This window comes from Entelurus aequoreus, linkage group LG24, assembly GCF_033978785.1.
Source record: "Entelurus aequoreus isolate RoL-2023_Sb linkage group LG24, RoL_Eaeq_v1.1, whole genome shotgun sequence".
Taxonomy (NCBI): Eukaryota; Metazoa; Chordata; class Actinopteri; order Syngnathiformes; family Syngnathidae; genus Entelurus; species Entelurus aequoreus.
This window is the reverse complement of record NC_084754.1, coordinates 20,847,769-20,872,799: the sequence shown is the minus strand read 5'-3', so window position 1 is coordinate 20,872,799 and position 25,031 is coordinate 20,847,769. Positions and strand designations below refer to the sequence as shown.

Below are 25,031 nucleotides of genomic sequence, written 5' to 3'. Positions count from 1 at the left end.
CAAGACGGCAGCTAAGGACTTCCCTATTCATCCCCGAAAAAACCCGCCAGCTGATTTTTGTCATAATTTTGCCAAGTAAAATTCAGATTATTATTATAACGTTGCCAACATTTTTAAGTATTCTTATATAATTGTGACTTTCGTTGAGTAAAATTACGACTCTTTTCATAAAACTGCCCAAATTTTAAGCTTTTCTTGTAAAATTGCGACTGTTATTGAGTAAAATTCCAACTTTTATCATAATATTGCACAAATGTTCAGTTTTTCTTGTAAAAGTTTGACTTGCGTTGAGTAAAATTACAACTTTTATCATAATGCTCGAGGTAGACATTTTTCGGAGGTCACAAGTGTGTGTGCGTGCGTGTGTGTGTGTGTGTGTGTTGGACAAAGACAATCAATGCTAACAAAAACGTTTTATTCCAGCATGAAGTGCAATTTTAGAAAAAAAGTTATAAACTGCAATATATTACAATTCTTTTTTTTTTTTTTAAACCAGAAGAATCTTTTCACACGAAAATGCTTTGTTCAATATGTCCCCTCTGTCACAAAAGGCAACTTAGTTGTACATATTGGCGGAGGCTGAACAAAGACACACGATGTCTGACAACAAACCAACCTCTCTGCTGCAAAATAAAGCAAACAGACTTACCAGCATCAAGCTTTTCTACATGGGAATTGTTTGGAGTTCAAGCACATTTTTAATTGTTGAATGAATTGATTTTTGCTAGAAATGACACAAAGGAAAAAACATTTTGGCAAAATGATCCATAGTTTCTCCTGAAACAGTAAATGTACATCCAACGTGATGAAGTGAATATTGGATGCAGAGGTGACACATCCAAGCTATGTTTGAGTGCTTCATCTCAATTATTATCATAATTACCTCTGAATGAGATGATTGTTTTTTACTTGCAAAGTAGTGGATAGCTATTTTTGAAATGAGAGAAGACAAAGTGTTTTGTGCTATTATACAATGTGTTTGAACAAAGTTAGTGTAGCGGCAAAACTAACTCATCCATTGGAGCTTTCCAGTGCTGATCGCACGCTCATTGAAATATGAAAATCGTGTTAGGAGGGACAGCTGGTATAAAAAACTAACTGTGTTAACAGCTGATGGCAAATAAGGAGGCAACCACCACAAAAGCATTGAATTGTTGCATCACATAATATGAACTTAAAAGTGAAAAACATATTGCAGTCAGTCTAAATCTGCCAATTTGAAAATGACTAACACAAGAAATATGACAAGGTACCGTATTTTTCGGACAATAAGTCGCAGTTTTTTTTATAGTTTGGCCGAGGGTGCGACTTATACTCAGGAGCGACTTATGTGTGAAATTATTAACACATTACCGTAAAATATCAAATAATATTATTTCGCTCATTCACGTATAAGATTTCATGGGATTTAGCGATTAGAAGTGACAGATTGTTGGGTAAACGTATAGCATGTTCTATATGTTATAGTTATTTGAATGACTCTTACCATAATATGTTACGTTAACATACCAGGCACGTTCTCAGTTGGTTATTTATGCGTCATATAACGTACACTTATTCAGCCTGTTGTTCACTATTCTTTATTTATTTTAAACTGCCTTTCAAATGTCTATTCTTGGTGTTGGATTTGATCAAATAAATTTCCCCCAAAAATGCGAGTTATACTGCAGTGCGACTTATATATGTTTTTTTTCTTCTTTATTATGCATTTTCGGCCGGTGTGACTTATACTGCGGAGCGACTTATAGTTGGAAAAATACGGTAGTCCATTTGCAGGCCACTTCAATTATCTTGCCGGCCACATAAAGGTTGTTGGAGACCACCTTAATAACGTTACAGGTGACATTGCAGACCAATTAAATTATGTTTCTAGTCGATTAAATTGTGTTGGAAGCCATATAAATGACAATACTGGTCAGTTGAACGACATTGCAAGCAATTGAAATGATGTTGCACGCCACAAAGATGACGTTGCCTTAGCATTCAGCGTGTTTAAAAAACAGGTAAAAGGTGAAGAATTTTAAAGCGGACCTCACAGTCTTACATTTATCTGACTTTAATGATGTTGCAGGCCACTCTTAAATGCGGGCAATTGAAAAGACGTCGGAAGCCACCTCAATAACGTTATAGGTGACGTTGCAGACCGACTAACTTATTTTGTATATAAATAATGTTGCAGGTCACAAAAAATAATTACATGTCAATTAAATGACGTTGTAGGCCACATAGATGACGTTGCTAGCTAAATACCGTATACAAAAACCCAATATTTATTCGCTGACGTCTATAATGCAACTAGTTTGTAAAAACAACTACCAAATACACTGAAAAGGTGTGTTATTGTTTGTGCTACGGTGCCATTTTTTTGGACGAGTTTCCTAACTGCGGGTGCTGCAGTGCCCTTCTGTTTAGAGCTTTCAACCAGAAGTACAATTTCCGTTCCGTCTAATTGTGCACAGCGTTTCTACTCGGATGGATTATTCATTCATCCCTCCAAGCAACGTTTGTAAGTTTTACAATATAACTAGAACAATTCTTACTTACTAAATCGTCCCATGTGTGACGTCTGTAGGAGTGTTTTCATGCATATTTGTACGTGCTATCGTAATGTAATGAAGCTAGCGTTGTTAGCATTAGCTAATATGCTAACAGGTTTACGAGTGTCTGTGTTAGAATTATTAATTTACAATGTCATTTTCTTTTCTTTCTCAGTTTTCGTAAATTCACCAAGACGTCACCGTGGAGTTATTGTTATTGTTCTGTTTGATCAGCCGTTTGGAAACAATTAAGGTATGTAAATAAACATTAACAGAATCTTTCTATGTAAATAATTAATGTCACAACGTAATCTGCGGCTTATAGTCCAGTGCAGCTAAAATATGGAAAAATATTTTTATTTTTTCAAAAATGTAATGGGTGTGGCTTATATACTGATGCGCTCTACAGTCCAGAAAAAAAAACATTAAATGACCATGCAGGCCAAATAAATGTTTCAGGCCACTTCACGTAAAAAAAAAAAGTTGCAAAAATCAATACTAAGAAATATTTATTGTTTTGTTCAAATATATTTAAATACTTTAGTGTATTTTAACCCGCATTAGATGAAACATTATGAACATTTCATGATTCTTGTACTTTGGTGTAATTTGGTGAAAATATGCTGAAGTGCTCTATGTAAACGCAAAAAATTATCACTTCATAAATAAATTGTATACCATAGAGTGTCCCCCCCCCAAAAAAAACAAAAAACATTTTTTTTACTTTTCTTACTTGTAACGATTCTTAATCGATTAAAAAAAATGTTTTGTGTTTTTTCTAGCTACTCAGGCAAATCATATAGTTGATGTAGATGCCCATATCTGCTGTACACATTTACTTTACAAAAGAGAAGTGTGAGATACTTCTCTTTTTGCCTTATGTGTATTTGACTTTATTAAATGTTTGGATATCATTTTTTTTTAACAAAACCAGTTTTCTTTAAAGTAATATATAAATGTATCACAGCTGTGTATCCGTTTCATGGAGGAATGTAGTTAATCATAGCACTGACACCAAATGTTATTAAAAAAGTATTAATTTTAAAATCGAGAATTGATTCTGAATTGAATTGTTACCCCCAAGAACTGAATCGAATCGGGTTTTGCCCAAAGATTCACAGGCCTAATATATCCTTTCTAGCAGCTAAACTACACTGAATCCATTTTAGCATGTATAATAAACAAGTCAAAAAAGTTGGTCAAAATCAAATTTAAAACATTTGTATGCTCGTACAACACTTAAAACCTTTAGCATATCAGTATGTGGAATTAAATTATGGAATGGATGAAGCAAATAAATCAAACAAAGCACCAATATGATTCAGTTTAAGAAACTGTTCAAACTACAAGTGTTCACAAAGTACACAGAACAAGAATTATGATGAACATCTTGAACCCTTTTTTTTTTTCCTTTTGAGATACAGATTATTTATGTATTTAATATTAGTTTACTTACTATGGTATATTATTTATTTATTATTTATTTATTCACTGTTCTGTTACAGAGAACAAGGGAATGGGATAAAACTGCTATGGTATGAAAAGAGGTATGATTAAATAAGCTCAGCTTCTTCCAACTCCTTTTTGGACGTGCTGTAACGAAACAACTGGAATTGTGTGATGCATTACATTGTATCGTATGCATGTTCCAAATAAACTGAAACTGAACTGAACTTTGATGTGCAATGTTCATATTCGTAATAATCAGTGACATTTGGAGTCTTAGAGGGTTCAATTTGATTAGCAATTTAAGATTAAAGACTGAAATAGGGCCACAGAACAGATGGTTAGAGATGATGACAACAATGAGTTAATATAGTTTTCATGAACGTTATTGCCAGATAAAAGATATTTATGCAACATTAGCTAGAATTCAAACTTTGGTTGGGACTTAATTGAGTAAAATCATGTTTTGTTAAAGAATCTCTGCACTAACAACATTAGTAGCTGCTTGAAGCACTGAATCATGACTTAAATCATTAAATAAAGACTAAAATAACACGTTTGAATAAATACAAAACAAAAAAGGAATAGGACAATAAGGCCTTTTTTCCCCAGGCTACAAAGGACCTCTCGCCATGTGTCATCTCCGTCACGCCAGCTAGATGGCGCTTTGCGTTTTGATGAAAGCTGTCCTTTCACTGCGGCTGTCCACTTCCTCGCTGTCTGATTCAGACTCGTAGGCGGCCATGTCCTCGTCCCCCCACACGGTGGGGATCCCCCTGTAGCAAATGCGAGCCTTCGACGTTTGACCTCGGCCCGAGCCCAAACCGAATGTCACCCGCGGCCCCCCCCTCATGTCGGAGCACACGGAGGTCAGTTTGGTCCTCCAGCTGGAGGACGCGCCGCCGGAGCGCAGCTGCAGTGAGAGAAAAACTCCCACAAAGGCCACCAGGATGAAGGCACAGCTGAGCACAGCCACCACGGCAGGAAGTTGAGTGGGCGGAGACGCGCTGAGGTCAGGAGGCGTCTTACCTGCTCTTTTATCCTCCTCTGCTGCTGCTGGAACGTCTCCTGCAGGCTCACCTGCGGCCGAGGGGGATTTGCGTTGGACTTGGTTCTGGTGGAGGCAGGACGCGAGGACCAGGCGGCTGTGAGGCGAACAGGAAAGACAGTCGGAGGGACCCAGGGCAGAGCAGGTCAAACATGTGGGGTGACAGGGCAGGCAGGCTTGGACAGAAGACAATTCCACCCAGTTCTCCAGGGACAGGTTGAGGAGCTGAGGACCTGACGTGAAACCAGGAGGACAAAACTTCACGCAGCCTTGGAGGAAGAGCGAGAAGCCAGGACTGCATTCTGTAAACGCATCAAGAAGAGAACAAACTTCAGTACGCGGTATAGCTCGGTTGGTAGAGCGGCCGTGCCAGCAACTTGAGGGTTGCAGGTTCGATCCCCGCTTCCGCCATTCTAGTCACTGCCGTTGTGTCCTTGGGCAAGACACTTTACCCACCTGCTCCCAGTGCCACCCACACTGGTTTGAATGTAACTTAGATATTGGGTTTCACTATGTAAAGCGCTTTGAGTCACTTGAGAAAAAGCGCTATATAAATGTAATTCACTTCACTTCACTTCACGCTGCCCATGATCTCCCCTGCTGCTCTGGTCGAAATTTGCACCGCAGAAATACAGCAACCCTTGTTTATCACTGTTAATTGGTTCCAGGCCTGACCGTGGTAAACACATTTCTGCAAAGTAAGAATGATATAAATGTAAAAATTAGTGATGTCCGACCAGTGTCAGCTGATTTTCATGAAAAGTAAGTAATCCCATTGCTGATTAGTGCCTTGTAATGCCGATCACAAACGTCGATCCCCTCTGGCTGACACTGTATTTATATTTAGTCCCCCAGCTGACAAGCTCGCAGCTAATTGTGTGTCTCCATACACAGCGTAGAGCCGCTCCCCTAAAATAATAATAATCCCTTCCATTACAGCAAATACACTGCATTTATTTACAAACCCTGTTTCCATGAGTTGGGAAATTGTGTAAAATGTAAATATAAACGGAATACAATGATTTGCAAATCATTTTCAACCCATATTCAGTTGAATATGCTACAAAGACAACAAATTTGATGTTCAAACTGATAAACTTTTTTTGTTGTTGCAAATAATCATTAACTTTTGAATTGGATGCCAGCAACACGTGACAAAGAAGTTGGGAAAGGTGGCAATAAATACTGATAAAGTTGAGGAATGCTCATCAAACACTTATTTGGAACATCCCACAGGTGAACAGGCAAATTGGGAACAGGTGGGTGCCATGATTGGGTATAAAAGTAGATTCCATGAAATGCTCAGTCATTCACAAACAAGGATGGGGCGAGGGTCACCACTTTGTCAACAAATCCGTGAGCAAGTTGTTGAACAGTTTAAGAAAAACCTTTCTCAACCAGCTATTGCAAGGAATTTAGGGATTTCACCATCTACGCTCCGTAATATCATCAAAAGGTTCAGAGAATCTGGAGAAATCACTGCACGTAAGCAGCTAAGCCCGTGACCTTCGATCCCTCAGGCTGTACTGCATCAACAAGCGACATCAGTGTGTAAAGGATATCACCACATGGGCTCAGGAACACTTCAGAAACCCACTGTCAGTAACTACAGTTTGTCGCTACATCTGTAAGTGCAAGTTAAAACTCTCCTATGCAAGGCGAAAACCGTTTATCAACAACACCCAGAAACGCCGTCGGCTTCGCTGGGCCTGAGCTCATCTAAAATGGACTGATACAAAGTGGAAAAGTGTTCTGTGGTTTGACAAGTCCACATTTCAAATTGTTTTTGGAAACTGTGGACGTCGTGTCCTCCGGACCAAAGAGGAAAAGAACCATCCGGATTGTTATAGGCGCAAAGTTGAAAAGCCAGCATGTGTGATGGTATGGGGGTGTATTAGTGCCCAAGACATGGGTAACTTACACATCTGTGAAGGCGCCATTAATGCTGAAAGGTACATACAGGTTTTGGAGCAACATATGTTGCCATCCAAGCAACGTTATCATGGACGCCCCTGCTTATTTCAGCAAGACAATGCCAAGCCACGTGTTACATCAACGTGGCTTCATAGTAAAAGAGTGCGGGTACTAGACTGGCCTGCCTGTAGTCCAGACCTGTCTCCCATTGAAAATGTGTGGCGCATTATGAAGCCTAAAATACCACAACGGAGACCCCCGGACTGTTGAACAACTTAAGCTGTACATCAAGCAAGAATGGGAAAGAATTCCACCTGAGAAGCTTAAAAAATGTGTTTCCTCAGTTCCCAAACGTTTACTGAGTGTTGTTAAAAGGAAAGGCCATGTAACACAGTGGTGAACATGCCCTTTCCCAACTACTTTGGCACGTGTTGCAGCCATGAAATTCAAAGTTAATTATTATTTGCAAAAAAAAAAATAAAGTTTATGAGTTTGAACATCAAATATCTTGTCTTTGTAGTGCATTCAACTGAATATGCGTTGAAAAGGATTTGCAAATCATTGTATTCCGTTTATATTTACATCTAACTCAATTTCCCAACTCATATGGAAACAGGGTTTGTATATCTTATCACTGGATGACGAGGCTAAACATGTTCCACGCCAGAACAAGCCGGGAGCAGGCATGCTAACACCTAAACAAGCCGCTAAGCTAGCTTTACACAACACCAAGAAATAAGTAACCTTTAAGAAATGTAGATAAAACAACATTACAGCAGAAGTTTTCAAATCTGACCTAGTTCCCTTTCGTATATGAATATCAATCAGGTGTGTATCTGATGCAACCGCAGTCTGAACACTCTGGTTGTGTTCATCTGACCAGTGTGTCATCAAAAAGCGATTAGCATCATCATTCTTCGCCAAAATAGACAGTTGCAAAATAAATAGTTGCCAAATGAGCAGAAAACAGGCGAAAATTTGTTTTAGGAACTGACGTCATTGTTCCATGAATTAATTTACTTGGACCCCGACTTAAACAAGTTGAAAAACTTATTCGGGTGTTACCATTCAGTGGTCAATAGTCCGGAATATGTACTGTACTGTGCAATCTACTAATAAAAGTTTCAATCAATCAATCAATCAATCAATCAATCAATCAATCAATCAATCAATTCCACCATTCCTGGCCGTCGGAGCAAATGTCCCGCAAATTGCAAGAGCCAAAATGTTTGCCCTCTTCATTCTTAATGTTCTACATGCAATAATTCAGTTCAGAAAATGTTGACATTATTGTCACAAAATTCTTGAAATTTCCACAAATGAGACCTACTAGAATTGAAGCCATGTTTACTTGTGTAAACACTGCGTCGCGTGTGACATCATGACGTCACGTCTGCATGGATGTCAGATTGCATTCATTATAGACATCGCAATTTTTTTGTAATGTGAACGACCACATAAAAAAGATCGGATGAAATCGCTGTTGCTAATCAGTAGAATGTACATGGCAAGGCCAATGTAAATTAGCATCAAGCTAGCTCCTTTTGGAAAAGTGGAGCCTTTTAATTTACTTGAGCATTTTCCATCAAGCGTACTTTGAAAATTGCAATATTACCGAGAGGGCATTTGGCTGAGTCCGCTCTGAGTGTATAGAAGTACCGAATTTGGCACCCATTGATTGATTGATTGAAACTTTTATTAGTAGATTGCACAGTTCAGTACATATTCCGTACAATTGACCACTAAATGGTAACACCCGGATAAGTTTTTCAACTTGTTTAAGTCGGGGTCCACGTAATCAATTCATGGTAATTCATCCCTACTTGTAACAACTAGCTCGGGGGTCGGCAACCCGCGGCTCTAGAGCCGCATGCGGCTCTTTAGCGCCGCCCTAGTGGCTCTCTGGAGATTTTTCAAAAATGTATGAAGAATGGAAAAAGATGAGGGGGAAAAAAATCTATTTTTTTGTTTTAGTATGGTTTCTGTAGGAGGACAAACATGACACAAACCTCCCTAATTGTTATAAATCACTCTGTTTATATTAAACATGCTTCACCGATTCGAGTATTTGGCGAGCGCCGTTTTGTCCTACTAATTTTGGCGGTCCTTGAACTCACCGTATAGTTTGTTTACATGTATTACTTTCTCCGACTTTCTAGGACGTGTTTTATGCCACTTCTTTTTCTGTCTCATTTTGTCCACCACACTTTTAACGTTGTGCATGAATGCACAAAGGTGAGTTTTGTTGATGTTATTGACTTGTGTGGAGTGCTAATCAGACATATTTGGTCACTGCATGACTGCAAGCTAATCGATGCTAACATGCTATTTAGGCTAGCTATATGTACATATTGCATCATTATGCCTCATTCGTAGCTATATTTGAGGTCATTTAGTTTACTTTAAGTCCTCTTAATTAAATGTATACCTCATGACACACTGTCTGTATGTAATATAGCTTTTAATTTTTTGCGGCTCCAGACAGATTTGTTTTTGTATTTTTGGTCCAATATGGCTCTTTCAACATTTTGGGTTGCCGACCCCTGAACTAGCTGCATAGGAAGACATTCCCATCATAATGTGTTATTAACAAAGGTGTAACAGGCAGCACCAAATCTAATGTATTCATAGCTGGGCCGCCTTAAACAAATAGGTGCATGGTCAACACTTGAGAAAGAGAGTGTCTAGTTGGAGGTGCTGCATAAAAAGTCTCCTGGGGCCTCATGTATTAAGTGTGCGTATGCACAAAAACCTGCCATGCGCCCATTTTCACGGCAAAGTTGAGATATATAAAGACGGATCTGAACGTGTGAACATGCGGTGCCTCACGGCTGTGCATACTTTTGGCGACACAAAGAGGTGGCCATATGATTTGCATATATATGAGGGGGCGTGGTCGGGGCAGGCCCAGCCACACACACATTTGCAGTCAATTCCACGTTGATGGGGATGTAAAAAAAAGACGTGATTGGATTAGTGTGTGCAAACACTTGAATAAATCTGCCTTTTGTGGATTTGAGCGTACGCCAATTTTTAGTTGGAAACAAGTCTTAATATATGAGGCCCCCGGTCTGTGTTCTAAAAACCTCACCTATGCAGATTTGCTGGGCATCAAACGTCTTGCAACTGTTGTTGGAGGGTCGAGGAAAGTCAGATGACAAGGGGCTGATCACACTCGGACCTGTCCCCCACAGGATGAGATTGAACTGACTCAACACACCTGAAAGAGACAGACATGCATGTTCATGACGAGAGGACTTTTTTTTTTTTTATCACTTTCATTACCATCTCACCTCTTTCAAGCCAGACACATCTCATTTGCTGTTGCGCCTCACTACTCTGAGTCAACTGTTCAGGGCTGTAATAATGCTGCCTAATAGATGTCCGTGTAAATAAGCTCATTTAAAAGGATGGACACGCATCAGCTACGCACCACAACGCAGGATCATTTCACACGCTGGAATGGAGTATTGTCAGAGTAAACAAACAAGGCAGGCAGCGCGCTGATGGGCTTACTACTAATCGGTGCTATTTTTGGATTATGTAAACTGAGAAAAGTGGAAGGAAATGAGTGAAGCAAATAGAATGACCATGTAACTGGAGGAGGATCCGCATCAGCAGCTATTACATTGGTCACACCTCCACAATCTAAATAGTTTGTTTTGATTGGCATCTTCCAAAAAGTGTTTATTAATAGTTCATATTAGAGAAGGCTTTTTTGCTGCAAGGGGTTCTGGGTATTTGTTCTGTTGTGTTTATGTTGTGTTACGGTGCAGATGTTCTCACGAAATGTGTTTGTCATTCTTGTTTGGTGTGGGTTCACAGTGTGGCGCATATTTGTAACAGTGTTAAAGTTGTTTATACCGCCACCCACAGTGTGACCTTTATGGCTGTTGACCAAGTATGCATTGCATTCACTTGTGTGTGTGAAAAGCCGTAGATATTATGTGATTGGGCCAGCACGCAAAGACAGTGCCTTTAAGGTTTATTGGCGCTCTGTACTTCTCCCTACGTCCGTGTACACAGACATGCATAAATTTTACTTTTTGAAACCGATACCGATAATGTACGATATTACATTTTAAAGCATTTACCGGCCGATAATTTCGGCAGTCCGATATTATCAGACATCTCTAGTTCATATACTACTGTAATAGTGCACGGTATCCCATTGAGACATGTTTCTAATAATCACGTGTTTTATTCACAATTGACAATGTTGTCTTGCGTTGTAAATATGTACATGCGATTTATTTATTTATTTTGTCCTGCCCAGCTACTCAGGCAAATCATATACCGTAGTTGATGTACAAACCCCGTATCCATATGAGTTGGGAAATTGTGTTAGATGTAAATATAAACGGAATACAATGATTTGCAAATCATTTTCAACCCATATTCAGTTGAATGCACTACAAAGACAAGATATTTGATGTTCAAACTCATAAACTTTATTTTTTTTTGCAAATAACAATTGACTTAGAATTTCATGGCTGCAACACGTGCCAAAGTAGTTGGGAAAGGGCATGTTCACCACTGTTATTTCGAAATAAATGGATTGCTTATCCAAAATCAATAGGAAACGTCCCCGGCCAGCTGGACCAGACGAACAACTGTACATCGAGTGAGTCACTTTAATATCGATCATGATACACGCAACACGTCATGCGTGTTAGTAGAAATACAGTACACATGCTGTCTGGCTAGCTCAGCTGTGTACAAACAAAACATGAAATGTGGGCTAATACTTTAAAGATGCTGGAATATGATTGTTCATGTTAATGTCAATGGTAATATCTTGGGGCCGGCCTCGGCCCATAAAGACAATTCCAACATCTCACCCAAGTTAATTGGGCATACATGCACGCACACACCCCTCCCCAAATCAACGCCTTCACCACTGCTTAATTCCTCCGGGGTTGCGGGGGCTGAGTAGCGCTCAACAGCAGCTGCCGGCCTCCAGGGTCCTGTTGGATGACTCTGTTGCGAGTTGTTGTGATTACATGTACCATGTTTATGTGTGCCATGCTATGTGAGGTTTTTTTCCTCGGACTCAGTCTGGACCATTCCTGAGGGTCCAGCCTCAGACTGATATTTTTTTTACTCTTCCCCCCTTTCCCAATGTCACCTTTTTCCCACCTTTTTAAGGAGCGCCCTAAGTGGCTGATCCGTTGGCGGTCCCGTCTTGTCTCCCTGTAACGTATGTCTGCTCTTAGCGGGATTGTGCCAAAAATGTAATTTCAGTTCTTATGTGTCTTGTACATGTTAAGAATGGACAAATAAAGCTGCTCTGCTCTGCTCTGCTCTGCTCAGTACAAATTGGAGTCGTATCGCAATGTTGTGCATTACAAACCCAAACGTTAGTGATGGGATCGGCAGTTCTTTTGACTGTACCGAATCACTAGAATCAGTTCCTTAAATTGAGTCATTCCAAAAATTCGTTCACCGAATCCCCCCCCCCCAAAAAATAAATAGGAGGGGGGGGGGTGCGTAGTACAGTACAGTGCAGACATTCGCGGGAGAAGCAGCAAATAGGGTAAACGCGAGTCCCTACACAGATCTGTGTATGCAGTACACCAGGCAGTGAGTGACTGACACAGCGCCACAGTCAGCACAGTTCAGTACGTGAACCTGAATCACTTCTGCAGCAGCAGTTTGTGTGCAGGTCGGCAAATCATGAGTCAGTCAGTAACAGCTTCCCCAGCGGCAGATCTCCGTGTGTGTCAGTTCGCGAACGACACAAGCCCTCAGCACCCAATGAACGACGCGCACAGTGACTGAACGAGAGCCTCAATGTGACGTCCTCCTCTGTGACACAGTCACTTCTCTGTGTCAGTAGGTTCGCGAGTCCTGATTCTGAATGAGTGACTGAATCACGTTCTCAGCGACAACCAGTCAGTTCTTGTAGGTTTTGATATAAAAGTACAGTTTAATTGCAAATCAGCATTATTATAATGATGATGATAGCTACTAAACAACAACAACAACAACAGTTGCCAGATGAGTAGCTGGCTGCGTCGTTCGCCGACGTCGAGGGTTCGGTGAGTCACAGAATGCGCCAGTTCCACTCATACCGGCATGGTCGCGGCGGAGCTCAACTGAACTGAGAACGGAACGAATCAGTTCATGAAGTGATTCGGTTCAGTACGTTCACTCAAAAGATTCGTTCGTTTGAACGAATCGTTCGCGGACGACACAACACTACCAAACGTGTTTCGTGTTTCTCTTGCCGTAGTTTGCTTTTACGGATTATACCGAAGCACGCCGATGTGTTACTAAGATAGAAAAGGAGTTCCTCAGCGTTCGCTCTTACAATAACAATGTCGCTACAGCTTGGTTAGCATACAGGTTACGGAACGTAAATGAAGTACTGTTGACAGTTTTTGAATGCATTTTTAAAGTGATTTAGAGATATAATTGATTGCTACCATTAGCTGCATTGTTAGCCACCTAAAACGAGCCAATTTTTAAACAAAAGTACCCCTTCCTCTTAAGAACTCTTTTGGTTTTCATAGACTGTAATTATGGTATATTACTACGCTTTTTCCATGAAAACCAAATTAATTTCATTCTTGCCAATTGACAAACAAGAAAATATAGTTTAAGTATAATTGCACCCTTTAACAACCAGATATCACTACAAAACAATGAGCATAATTCTCAAAGCTTTGATGACCATAAATATATATTTATCATTCTAGCCCAGTAGGTACTACAATATTTTTTGACAAAGATTCCATAAAACAATAACTAAAACAACAACAAAAACATCATACCGCAACCTCAAAAACTTGATAACCATAAATAGATCCGAATTTGTTAAATAGTTTCAAGCTTTGGAAGTAAAAAAACTAAATATTTATTGCTGTCTAATGGCACTTGAGCAGAGTAATCTAGGATTCTAAGAGTAAGTGTGTATATTCGCAGCCTCGCTTCCGTCAGTCTACCCCAGGGCAGCTGTGGCTACAAATGTAGCTTACCACCACCAGGTGTGAATGAATGATGGGTTCCCACTTCTCTGTGAGCGCTTTGAGTATCTAATAATAGAAAAGCGCAATATGAAATCTAATCCATTATTATTATTACTATTCAATGTTAAGGTTGCACAAGGACAAAAAAATATTCATATATTCGTGTATACTGCCACTATACACTGTAATGCTGTAAAACTGGATTGTTCCAGTTGTGGGAGTGATATCCTATTCTACTGTAAAAAATAAAAATGGTTTTCAGTATGACACAATATAGTCCTCCACAGCAATAATAAACTAAGCAAAATCAATGTTTGTATACATATCTTTATAGCTTCACGGCGGTTCCAACCAAAGAAGATAACTTTTTAACAATTCATGTGTGTGAAACTTGGACTAGGTAATTTTCAAAGGCCAAATAGTTATTTTTGCTCAAATTTGCCTTCTTTGCAATGAAATTAGATATTTAAATTTGTGTTTGAAGGGCATCGGGAAAGGGCTGGTGTACAAACGTTTGTAGATAAAAAGCATCCATCTGCCCTTCAGCAGACTATCTTCGCTGGAAAAACAATGTTTTTAGTAGCGGACAATGACAGGATAATTATGGAAGGAAAATGATATGTCTTACATCTTATGAGTCTGCAAAGGTCAGTCAGATGGTGTGTTTCAGTACAATCAATACACACACAACAGTCTTAACCCCAACAGACACAGCTTTACGTTATCTTCCAAATGTTTACAATCTTGTTGTATCCTCATGACAGCCCAATGCATTACTGTGACACTTTTTTTTTACCTGCGACAAGCACGAAGGCGCACGGGTGGTAGTTTTTCTTTGTAAAGTTGCAGTAGTTTGACATTTTTTTAGGACAGTAATAAACTAAAACATTTATACAACAGGCAAAACACTGCATTATTTCTTAGTCAAAATTAACAAATAATGGATGTATGGAAGCTTGGTTACCATAGTCACGGCCATTCGGTGCAACGTTTTCTATTTCCAAGGTCCATTCTCCTTGAGGATCCTCATCCCACGAGTGGGTTGTCATAAAGGCCCAGTCATTGAATCCCTCAGTGGAGAAGTCATTCGGTCTGCAATTATAGGATTGTATTACTTTCTCTGTATTGGCATTGAAAACATGTTTTAGAGAGAAGGTGGGTGTATTTGTGCATCATCACATGTGTGTCAAACATGATGAAGGTGGTCCTCGAATAACAAACAAGTTCTGCGATTGAAGTCTCGTTTTCAATCAATCAATCAAAGTTTATTTATATAGCCCTAAATCACAAGTGTCTCAAAGGGCTGCACAAGCCACAACGACATCCTCGGCTCAGATCCCACATCAGGGAAAGGAAAAACTCAACCCAATGGGTTTTAGTCCAAGTCTGATCTGAATGATATTTAAATGAACTCCTAATCACTCACACTGTACACAAAGTACATGGAAAACAAATACAATCAGTATCATAAAGAGTAAATGCAAGAATGAAATAAACAAGTAAATAACAACTTTTAATGTACTTTAAGCTACTTATTTAAGATTATTATTTATATCCACATGCACGCGCAAACGGTGTTGCTGTGTTACTGTAGCTAGTTCTCAAGCTAATCTCTTGTTAACGAAAATTGATAGGAGCACATTTACAACAACGAAACATCGTAACTCGGAACATAGTACACCAAGGACCACCTGTAGTGGAGAAAGAAAAAAAAAAGATCAAGAATGTTATTTGCCTTCGCAATTATGAGTGATAGGTAAATGACAACTCAGTGTATGCCACGCTTACTGCCTCTTATTGACACTGCATTGATACTGCGTTAGTGTAACAGACACACACTCATGTCACATGACGACGAGGGAGTCGGAGACAAAGGGAGACAAAGGCTGACTAAAAAAAAAAAAGAAAAAACTTGAAAATGGCAGAGGGATTCTCTCCTGCAGATTAGATAATAATAATAATGCGTGTTTTTGGCCATATTTAGACAAATGTATGCGTTTAGAGAAAGCAACGCCCCAAACCTTAGATTTTAGTTGTTTATCTGTAAACCAAAATCATAACTGCTCTCTTTATCTAAGGCGTCCAACACAAATTTAGGAACACACATTAAGGCAGTACTTCTCAAATATTTTCTGTCACGCCCCCCCTCCTCTAGGACGACTATAAATAGTATAGTTTGTCTATAAAATTGTTATAACTATACCTCTACATAAAATTGTAAGCTTATTAACATTAAAGGAAACAACACATCGGTCTTTCCTCGTCTCCCACCGTGGTTACAGTGAAGCCAAGAGCTAAAAACGCTTCATCATATTCTGGTACGGCAAAAAAAGCGTGTTACCCGAAGTCGCACACGCCCCCTTGGCATCGCACCGTGCCACCACAGGGGGGCCTGCCCCACCATTGAAAAGGACTGCATTAAGGTGAGGTAAGTTCATGGAAAGTTTGACTGCACATAACCACTACCAACTGATCCCAAACAACACACAGATCATTGTTATTTTTTAAAATATAGATCGATTCTTTTTTTTTTTTTTGCTGTAGGCAGAGAAAATGAATAACAATATAGCGGTGTGCCAAGGAAAAGGCAAACTAAAATAAATACATGCAGTAGGGTGTGGGGACCCCTAAAGGTAGTTGAAGGGTGTCCCCAGCTAAATGACAAATAGTTAATAGTAATTGACCCTAACGCTCTGTTACATTAACATTGATATTGTACATGTGGGCCCATAGATATAAATGCTGTTAAATGGGGGTCTGTAGCTTATTGCATGTCATACTGCGGGTGATTATATATATATATATATATATATATATATATATATATATATATATATATATATATATATATATATATATATATATAGTACAGGCCAAAAGTTTGGACACACCCTCTTTTTTAATGTGTTTTCTTTATTTTCATGACTATTTGCATTACATGACTATTTACAAAGTTATGGTACTCCCATACACTAAAGTAATGTCCGTTCACTACCTTATAAAAGTTGAAGTTCTGACTCAGCTGCAACATTAATGCTGTCACAACTACGACTCTATTGATAACCTCACTAACAACTTTAACAACACCCTGCGCGACACCATTGATAGTATAGCACCACTAAAGCTAAAAAAGGCCCCTAAAAGGCGTACCCCCCTGGTTCACAGAAGAAACCAGAGCTCTTAAACTATCATGTAGAAAGCTAGAATGCAAATGGCGTGCGACCAAACTTGAAGTTTTCCATCAAGCATGGAGTGATAGTTTAATAACTTATTAACACGCCCTTACCTTAGCTAAAACCAATTACTACTCCAATCTCATCCGCCTCTAAAAAACAATCTTAAATATTTGTTCAATACGGTAGCATTACTAACCCAACAAGGGACTCCTCCCAGTAGCTCCACCCACTCGGCTGATGACTTTATGAAATTCTTTACTAAGAAAATTTAACTCATTAGAAAGGAGATTAAAGATAACCCGTCCCAGCTCCAATTGGGTTATTTTCACACAGATACGATTGTATGTACGACGGATATTGCTCTCCAAAATAATCTCTCTGTTTTGGAAGAAATAACATTAGAGGAACTCCTGCAACTTGTAAATGGGGCAAAACTAACAACATGTTTACTTGACCCACTTCCTGGGAAACTTATCAAGGAGCTGTTTGTAATATTAGGACCATCAGTGCTAAATATTATTACCTTAATCACTTTCCTCTGGTGTACCGTAGTCCCCCTTGCATTAAAAAAAGCGGTTATTCATCCTCTGCTCAAAAGACCTAACCTCGATCCTGACCTCATGGTAAACTACCAGTCCCACCTTCCCTTTTTCGAGAAAATCCTCAAAAAAATTGCTGCACTGCAGCTTAATGAACACTTAGTGTCTAACAATCTCTGTGAACCCTTTCAGTCCGGTTTCAGGGCAAATCACTCTACAGAGACAGCCCTCACAAAATGATCTAATGATCTATTGCTAACTATGGATGCTGATGTGTCATCCATGTTGCTGCTACTTGATCTCACCGCTCCTTTCGATACCGTCGATCATAACATTCTACTAGAACGTCTCAAAACACGTATTGGTATGTCAGACTTATTTATTTTTTGGTTTACCTTCTATCTTACTGACAGGATGCAGTGTGTATGCATCATAACAATGTGACGTGCGGAGTTCCCTGGGGTTCGGTTCTTGGCCCTGCACTCTTTAGTATTTACATGCTGCCGCTAGGTGACATCATACGCAAATACGGTGTTAGCTCTCACTGTTATGCTGATGACACTCAACTCTACATGCCCCTAAAGCTGACCAACACGCCGGATTGTAGTCAGCTGGAAACTTGTCTAAATGAAATCAAACAACGGATGTCCAGCAATTTTATGCATCTTAACGCTAAGAAAAAGGAAATGTTGATTATCGGTCCTGCTAGACACCGACACCTATTTAACAATACCACCTTAACATTTAACAACAAAACAATTACACAAAGCGCCTCGGTAAAGAATGTCGGTATTATCTTCGACCCAACTCTCTAATTTGAGTCACACATTAAGAGTGTTACTAAAACAGCCTTCTTTCACCACCGTAATATCGCTAAAATTCGTCCCATTTTGTCCACTAGTGACGCTGAAATCATTATTCATGCGTTCGTTACGTCTCGTCTCGATTACTGTAACGTATTATTTTCGGGTCTCCCTATGTCTAGCATTAAAAGATTATAGTTGGTACAAAATGCGGCTGCTAGACTTTTGACAAGAACAAGAAAGTTTGATCATATTACGCCTATACTGGCTCACCTGCACTGGCTTCCTGTGCACTTAAGATGTGACTTTAAGGTTTTACTACTTACGTATAAAATACTATACGGTATAGCTCCATCCTATCTTGCTGATTATATTGTACCGTATGTCCCGACAAGAAATCTGCGTTCAAAGAACTCCGGCTTATTAATGAGTCTGCGGGCTTTAGAGCGTATTTTATTTGGGCTCCAGTACTCTGGAATGCCCTAGCAGTAACAGTTAGAGATGCTACCTCAGTAGAAGCATTCGGCGTGGCAAAGTTGGTAGAGTGGCCGTGCCAGCAATCGGAGGGTTGCTGGTTACTGGGGTTCAATCCCCACCTTCTACCATCCTAGTTACGTCCGTTGTGTCCTTGGGCAAGGCACTTCACCCTTGCTCCTGAAGGCTGCTGGTTAGCGCCTTGCATGGCAGCTCCCGCCATCAGTGTGTGAATGTGTGTGTGAATGGGTGAATGTGGAAATACTGTCAAAGCGCTTTGAGTACCTTGAAGGTAGAAAAGCGCTATACAAGTATAACCCATTTATCATTTATCTTAAAACACAATTGTATTCGTGAGCCTTTAAATAGACCCCTTTTTTAGACGTGTTGATCTGTCGTCTCCCTTTTATGCCCTGCCCCACTCTCCTGCGTGGAAAGGTTATTTTGGCACTCTGACTTGTATACATGCAAGAGGATCCCCTGCAGGCCCCACCATAGACTGGACTCTCACATTAGTAACCGTATCGACTCAGCATCCATTGCACTGGTCACCTGGGGAGTGGGTCCCTTCTAAGGTTTCTCATTGTGCCCATTGGGTTGAGTTTTTTCTTGCCCTGATGTGGGATCTGAGCCGAGGTTGTCATTGTGGCTTGTGCAGCCCTTTGAGACATTTATGATTAAGGGCTGTGTAAGTAAACTTTGATTGATTGATTGATTGTTTGATTGATTTAAAACACAACATCATAAAAAAGTATTAGAGCATTAGGCAAACTTTGCATAAAAACATTGAGTCGAGCAGAGACACATGACAAAAATGAGAACTGAATTCTGAATTCTAATGCACTTTAAAGCAGCTCGTTACGGCTATGATGTGTACTTGCCAAAAATGGTTATTTGAGACACATAAAAAATATTGGGTCCTGCATATAAACAAACCATATTTTGTTTTGATATACAGTCAAGAAACGATGACAGGCTTATGTACATCCACTTTGGAATGTAAAAACAAACTACTCTGTTAAGATTGCTCTTTGTTTCAAGCACCAGAAAGTCAACATTTGCAGCACATTTCAGATCTTCTTAATGCAACATTGCAAATCTACAAGTACTTGTGGAAACCTCAACACATTGTGTGTTTGTTCCACTGCATGTGGAATAAATTCAGAGTAAAAAATAGCTCGACTGGCAGTGTTCAGAGTGGTGTGTTTGATTGTGTACCTGGGAAACAAGAGGGTGGAGCGTGTTCCCAGTGGACTGACGAGATGAATGGCCAGTTTTCCTCTCTGGTTGTGGAGGAGAGTGAGACGAGCTTGAACGTGCTCCAGAGAGCTGACGTAGTTGGGCCGCCCCCAGCAGGCATCAATGCTCTTACTGAACACCAGCTTGCTACCGATATCTCTGCAGATTTAAGGACACAGTTGGATCTTGTGTGTCTGCATAAACCCGTTCCACACTTTTAGGGAAGTGGGGCATAGTGACTGATGGGCTCACCCCTCACCTTGGTTCTGTGAGCATGGTATGATTACACTGGTGCTGGAGCCCCACTCTGGTCCAGTTCTTTGCTAAAGCCACCATTGCTCCGGCATCCAGGAGACCATAACCGTAGGAATGACTCACTGTGGGAAGAAAACAATGAGCTGTGTCTTTCTGACATCCCTTTTGAATTAATCAGAAAGGGTCGTTTATTCCAGACCATTGATTTGCTGAGACGAGTGAGAAGAATACTGACTGAGCACATAAAACACAAAAAAACTGCAAGAGGACATAATTTAGGGAAGATACAAGCAATGTTTGCTTTGCTTTAGCTAGTTGTGATGTTTGTGCTTCCAATTCTCAATTCAAGCGTATACTAAAATGAATAATTTGTTTATATAATGCCAAACAAAGATATGTAATAAGATAGTGATTGGTTGAAGGGTCCCAGATTAAATTCTCCGGTCAACTGAGGCTTTGGGGTTAAATAATTCCCTTCATTAGTTTGCTCTCTATTCTGTCATCAATGGTGTGCGCGTGAATATGTGTGTGTGTGTGTACCACTGAGTTTTATTCAGAGGTCAAAATGTGTGTATGCATATGTAAAGGAATTAATCATAAACCAAGACTTATCAACTGTGAAGAAATTTCAAAAGTACCTTCTCCCATTTCTGTTGTTTTTATTTCTACAATGTGCCACGAACCAACAAATAACGAGTCACAAGCTGAAAATGGCCCCTGGGCCCAAAATGTACGTGCCCCTTCTTTTATAGCTCGTTGTCAGGGTTGAGTGTGTGATGTCAACTGTGTGAGCAACAGCAACTCTCATCGACTATTTAGCTTCCTAGTATATCGGGGGCGAACACCGGTGTTGAAAGAAAAGAGGAGTGTAATTGCAGCTGAAACTAATTGATGCGTTACAACAGTCACTTTTACTGCAAATGTTGCTCCAAAATCTGAGGTGTTTATGCCCTTTAACCAATTCGTATACACACAGAAAATATTGTACTGTCGCCGACCAATCAAAGGTTTTACCGCAGTGCTAAGCCGAGTTAGATATTTTGGAGATTGACGTCAAGCTACACAGACCCGGCGTAATGGGCGCCCACAGAGTTAGCCGTGCCCGCCATGGGCTGGAAGCTGTTTATTTTTATTTATTTATTTATTCATTTTTTACATCAGAGCAGGTAAAATTAAGACTACTAGTAATCAAAACAAAGGCACATTGACTAAGATCATAACACATGTAACTGAAATGTTAGTTAACGTATAACAATCATATCTAATTTCATCTGTTAAAATAATAAGCACTTATTCTTCTGTTTCAATACTTTACATTAGTTTTGGGTGATACTACACATTTGGGTATCAATCCAAGACCAAATAGTTACAGGGGCAGTATTGGTCATACCAATGCTAATACAGATACTTCAAATCTTCAAGATTATTGAAAAAATAAAGTTTTGATCGCAATTATAAACAGACAATAACACAGAACGGCAGGGTAACAATATGAATTGTGGGACTTATTTCCTGAGTTTGTAGACTGTAACAAAAACGACACATTATTTTTTGATAATAAAAAAAATATTGATCTTACCACAATAGTATCGTCCATATATTGATACTATATACTTGGTATCGTTACTGTCAATATTTGTATCGTTCCAACGACCTGTTTACATTTAAAAACTCTTGCTCAACGATTAGCATATCCTCATACGGTGTGTAGTATAGCAGGTTTAGCTATTTTTAATCCTCCAGTGACAATGGTACTTATTAAAAAATTGTTTATTTGCCGCCATGGAGGTGAGGATTGCTGACTTTAAAGTGGCATTGCACTGTGTATATTACACAAGAATATTACAGTCAGTTAAGGGCGCTTGTCTCTGTCAAATCTGCGGGACACAGCTAGAATATCATGATCACGATATAACAATAGTATTAAAAGCTCTATTGTCGGCCAAATTTATATCATTTATATCCCTCAACTCTACTGTCGGATTCACACCTACTGTAGAGGTAATTTACAGTCTTCAATAACACTTGTTTTTGGACTGTGGCAGCAGAGAGAGAACCCACACTACCACAGGGAGAACATGCAAACACAAAACTTCAGCTGATATTCCAACAATACTAACCACCCAACCTCTGTATTGCATCGATAACATTGCAAACAATTTGATTATTTTGTATATTGATATGATCAATTGACAACCAAATTGCTCTACCTCTGCGTCCCACACCGTTCGTCCTCCAGTCTCCCGCGCTGAGGTTTTTGGGCCTGGCCGTTCTAACCACCAAGTGCTGCATGTCCCTCCAGGTGAGGTTCATACTGGGGACAAGGGACAAGAGCAGACTAATCCGTCTTTGTGTCACCTAGCAGTGGAAGGTGTAAACTCAGTCCACATTGCACACATTATGAGAGCTGTCAGATTTCGCTGACCTCTGACTGCACAATAAAAGAAATGTAAGGAGCTGTGGGATATGAAAAAAGGTTAGAAATCTGTGGGCACCATTGAAAAACGATCCATTAGGGCAGTACATTTCTAGAATGTTACAGCAAGGTACAGAAGAGGCCCTGAGGACTAGGTCAGTTAACCATGACAAAGCTCTAGGTTCACATTACAGTTTTAACACTGGTGTAAAACAGGAGCATTAAAGTTCAGTGATCACAGTAAAATATTTGATACCAAGGAGGAGGAATGTATCTAGACCTCCGTCGAAACCCTTCTTAACGTTTAAAACACAAAGTAGATTCATTAAAAATGCCTGACAGAAAGGCAATGCTGGTGAACCACTTAAAGGCTGAAATCTGACAAAAATAGAATTGCACTGTGCCACGTCAGCTTTCATATCTTACACCCTCATGTTTTTAATGGACACCATTAGCCATCATTTCAATGTCACCACAGTGAGTGGTGAAAGGGGAAATGATAAAGTAATGGAACAGCCAAAACACACTCCCCTGTAAACGAAAATCCATCCGTCATGCAGACCAAATTCATAGATGAGATTACCGAGTGATAAACTACTTCCCTGTCACAGATGACAGTGTGTAGTCCTAACCAGGAGATCAGTGTTTCGAAAACCCCTCTTTCCGTGAAGCACTGCTCTCCAAATCTAAACATTGGAACTAATTAACTGGCCTCAACGAAATTGACAAGATCTTGGGTTTGGGGGAACCTGCTTGTCGTGATGGAGCGGTTGTTGCTGGACACGCGACTTACTCTTGGGAAAAGAAGGAGTGCCGTGTGCATGGCGACCCTTTTCAGTCGAGGACGTGAAGATATCTACCTATTCGGAATTATGACAACAGGACATCTGCTATTTGGAGTAAGCGTTGCTCTGGTTTGTCCACAAATTGGAAGTTGCTGGCAGTCTTCAAAGTACCCCAAAGCTGCCACAAATGATTGGAGGATGCGGGAAGAACTGTGGACACTTGTGATTTTGGATCACATCGGACTGTCTGCCCCGCAGGATTTTGAGGACCAGTCATAGACAATTTAGAGTGAAAGGCACATTTTATTTTCAGTCGTATACAAAACATTCTAACTTGGATTGTTTCCCTGGCTTCGAGACTCTCCCGAAGGACAGTACGGTGAAGACACAACAAACTCCCTTCTTGTCTCTCATGGACACACACCTGTTGTTGTTGACTTTGGACTTATCGGCTGCACAACATCAAGGCCGCGGAACAGCGACACGTGGCAGGCTTACACACACACACATGCATCCACAAAAATATACGCCACACACACACACATACTCCACCCCCAAATCCAACGCCCTCGACGCAAATCCCATAGGGGTGATGAAAATATGGTCAGCGCCTGAAGAGCTGCGGCCTGCCACCATGACCCCCCCTCCCCCCTGCCTCCCCTATGTTGCTAGATATCTCGAGATGTATGTTGTAATATGTATACAGTATGTGCTTTGCTATGGAGGTTTTTTCCCACTCTAGACTGGGCTCCCTTAAGAGCCCAGTCTAAATTGTATTTTTTTACTCATCCTTCCCCAGCGTTGACCTTTTTCCCATCTTTTATGGGGCGCCTTGTGGCGTCCCATCAGCGTTCCTGTTCTGTAACCCTGTACACTGTTTGTTTGTCTAATATTGAACGGGTTTGTGCTGAAAAAAAGGTTTGTTGTACTTGTGCAATGACAATAAAGACCTATCCTAACAAACTACAGACATGACCTTTAAGTAAAGCACCCCCACATGGTCCTTGGACAGTACTTGGTCCCTGCTTGGACATAAATTAATACATTTGAAAAAGAACATGTGTCTTTCAATAAGACCTTTGTCGTCAGCAATGCAAGCTTTCTTATGTTAGATTTAGAATTGTATATGCTCCACATTTATTTCTCATTGATACCTGATTAATGCCAATTAGTGTACCTGGTAATATCTACCAAAACTGCAGCAGCTCTTCCCTTAAACTTTTTGAAAAATGTTTCAACATTTAGTCCCAACAACTTCTTAACTCATCTCAACTAAAATAAAATGTTCTATAATTAAGTAAAACACTGGTTAGTCTTTTGAATACATTCACAAATAAGAATCCAAATAGAAAAAGGGATATGGCTACTTGCACAAGCCCAAATCTGATTTTTAAATTTTGAGTGGGTCTTCTTCTTCTCCAATAAAAC

At 39.9% G+C, this 25,031-nt stretch overlaps 1 protein-coding gene across 1 annotated transcript in view; it reads right to left on the bottom strand.

Annotated features, from left to right (window-relative positions):
• Positions 1-304: 304 nt before the first annotated feature.
• The window catches only part of furinb (furin (paired basic amino acid cleaving enzyme) b), a 189,569-nt gene continuing 164,842 nt past the window's right edge, over positions 305-25,031 (bottom strand). Inside the window, exons 11-16 of the mRNA XM_062035290.1 lie at positions 22,613-22,716; positions 20,407-20,524; positions 20,127-20,306; positions 14,881-15,008; positions 10,037-10,165; positions 305-5,333 (exon numbers count right to left, since the gene is read on the bottom strand). Coding sequence (XP_061891274.1) covers positions 4,639-5,333; positions 10,037-10,165; positions 14,881-15,008; positions 20,127-20,306; positions 20,407-20,524; positions 22,613-22,716 — 1,354 coding nt within the window. The 3' untranslated portion in view covers positions 305-4,638. The remainder of the gene's footprint in view (positions 5,334-10,036; positions 10,166-14,880; positions 15,009-20,126; positions 20,307-20,406; positions 20,525-22,612; positions 22,717-25,031) is intronic.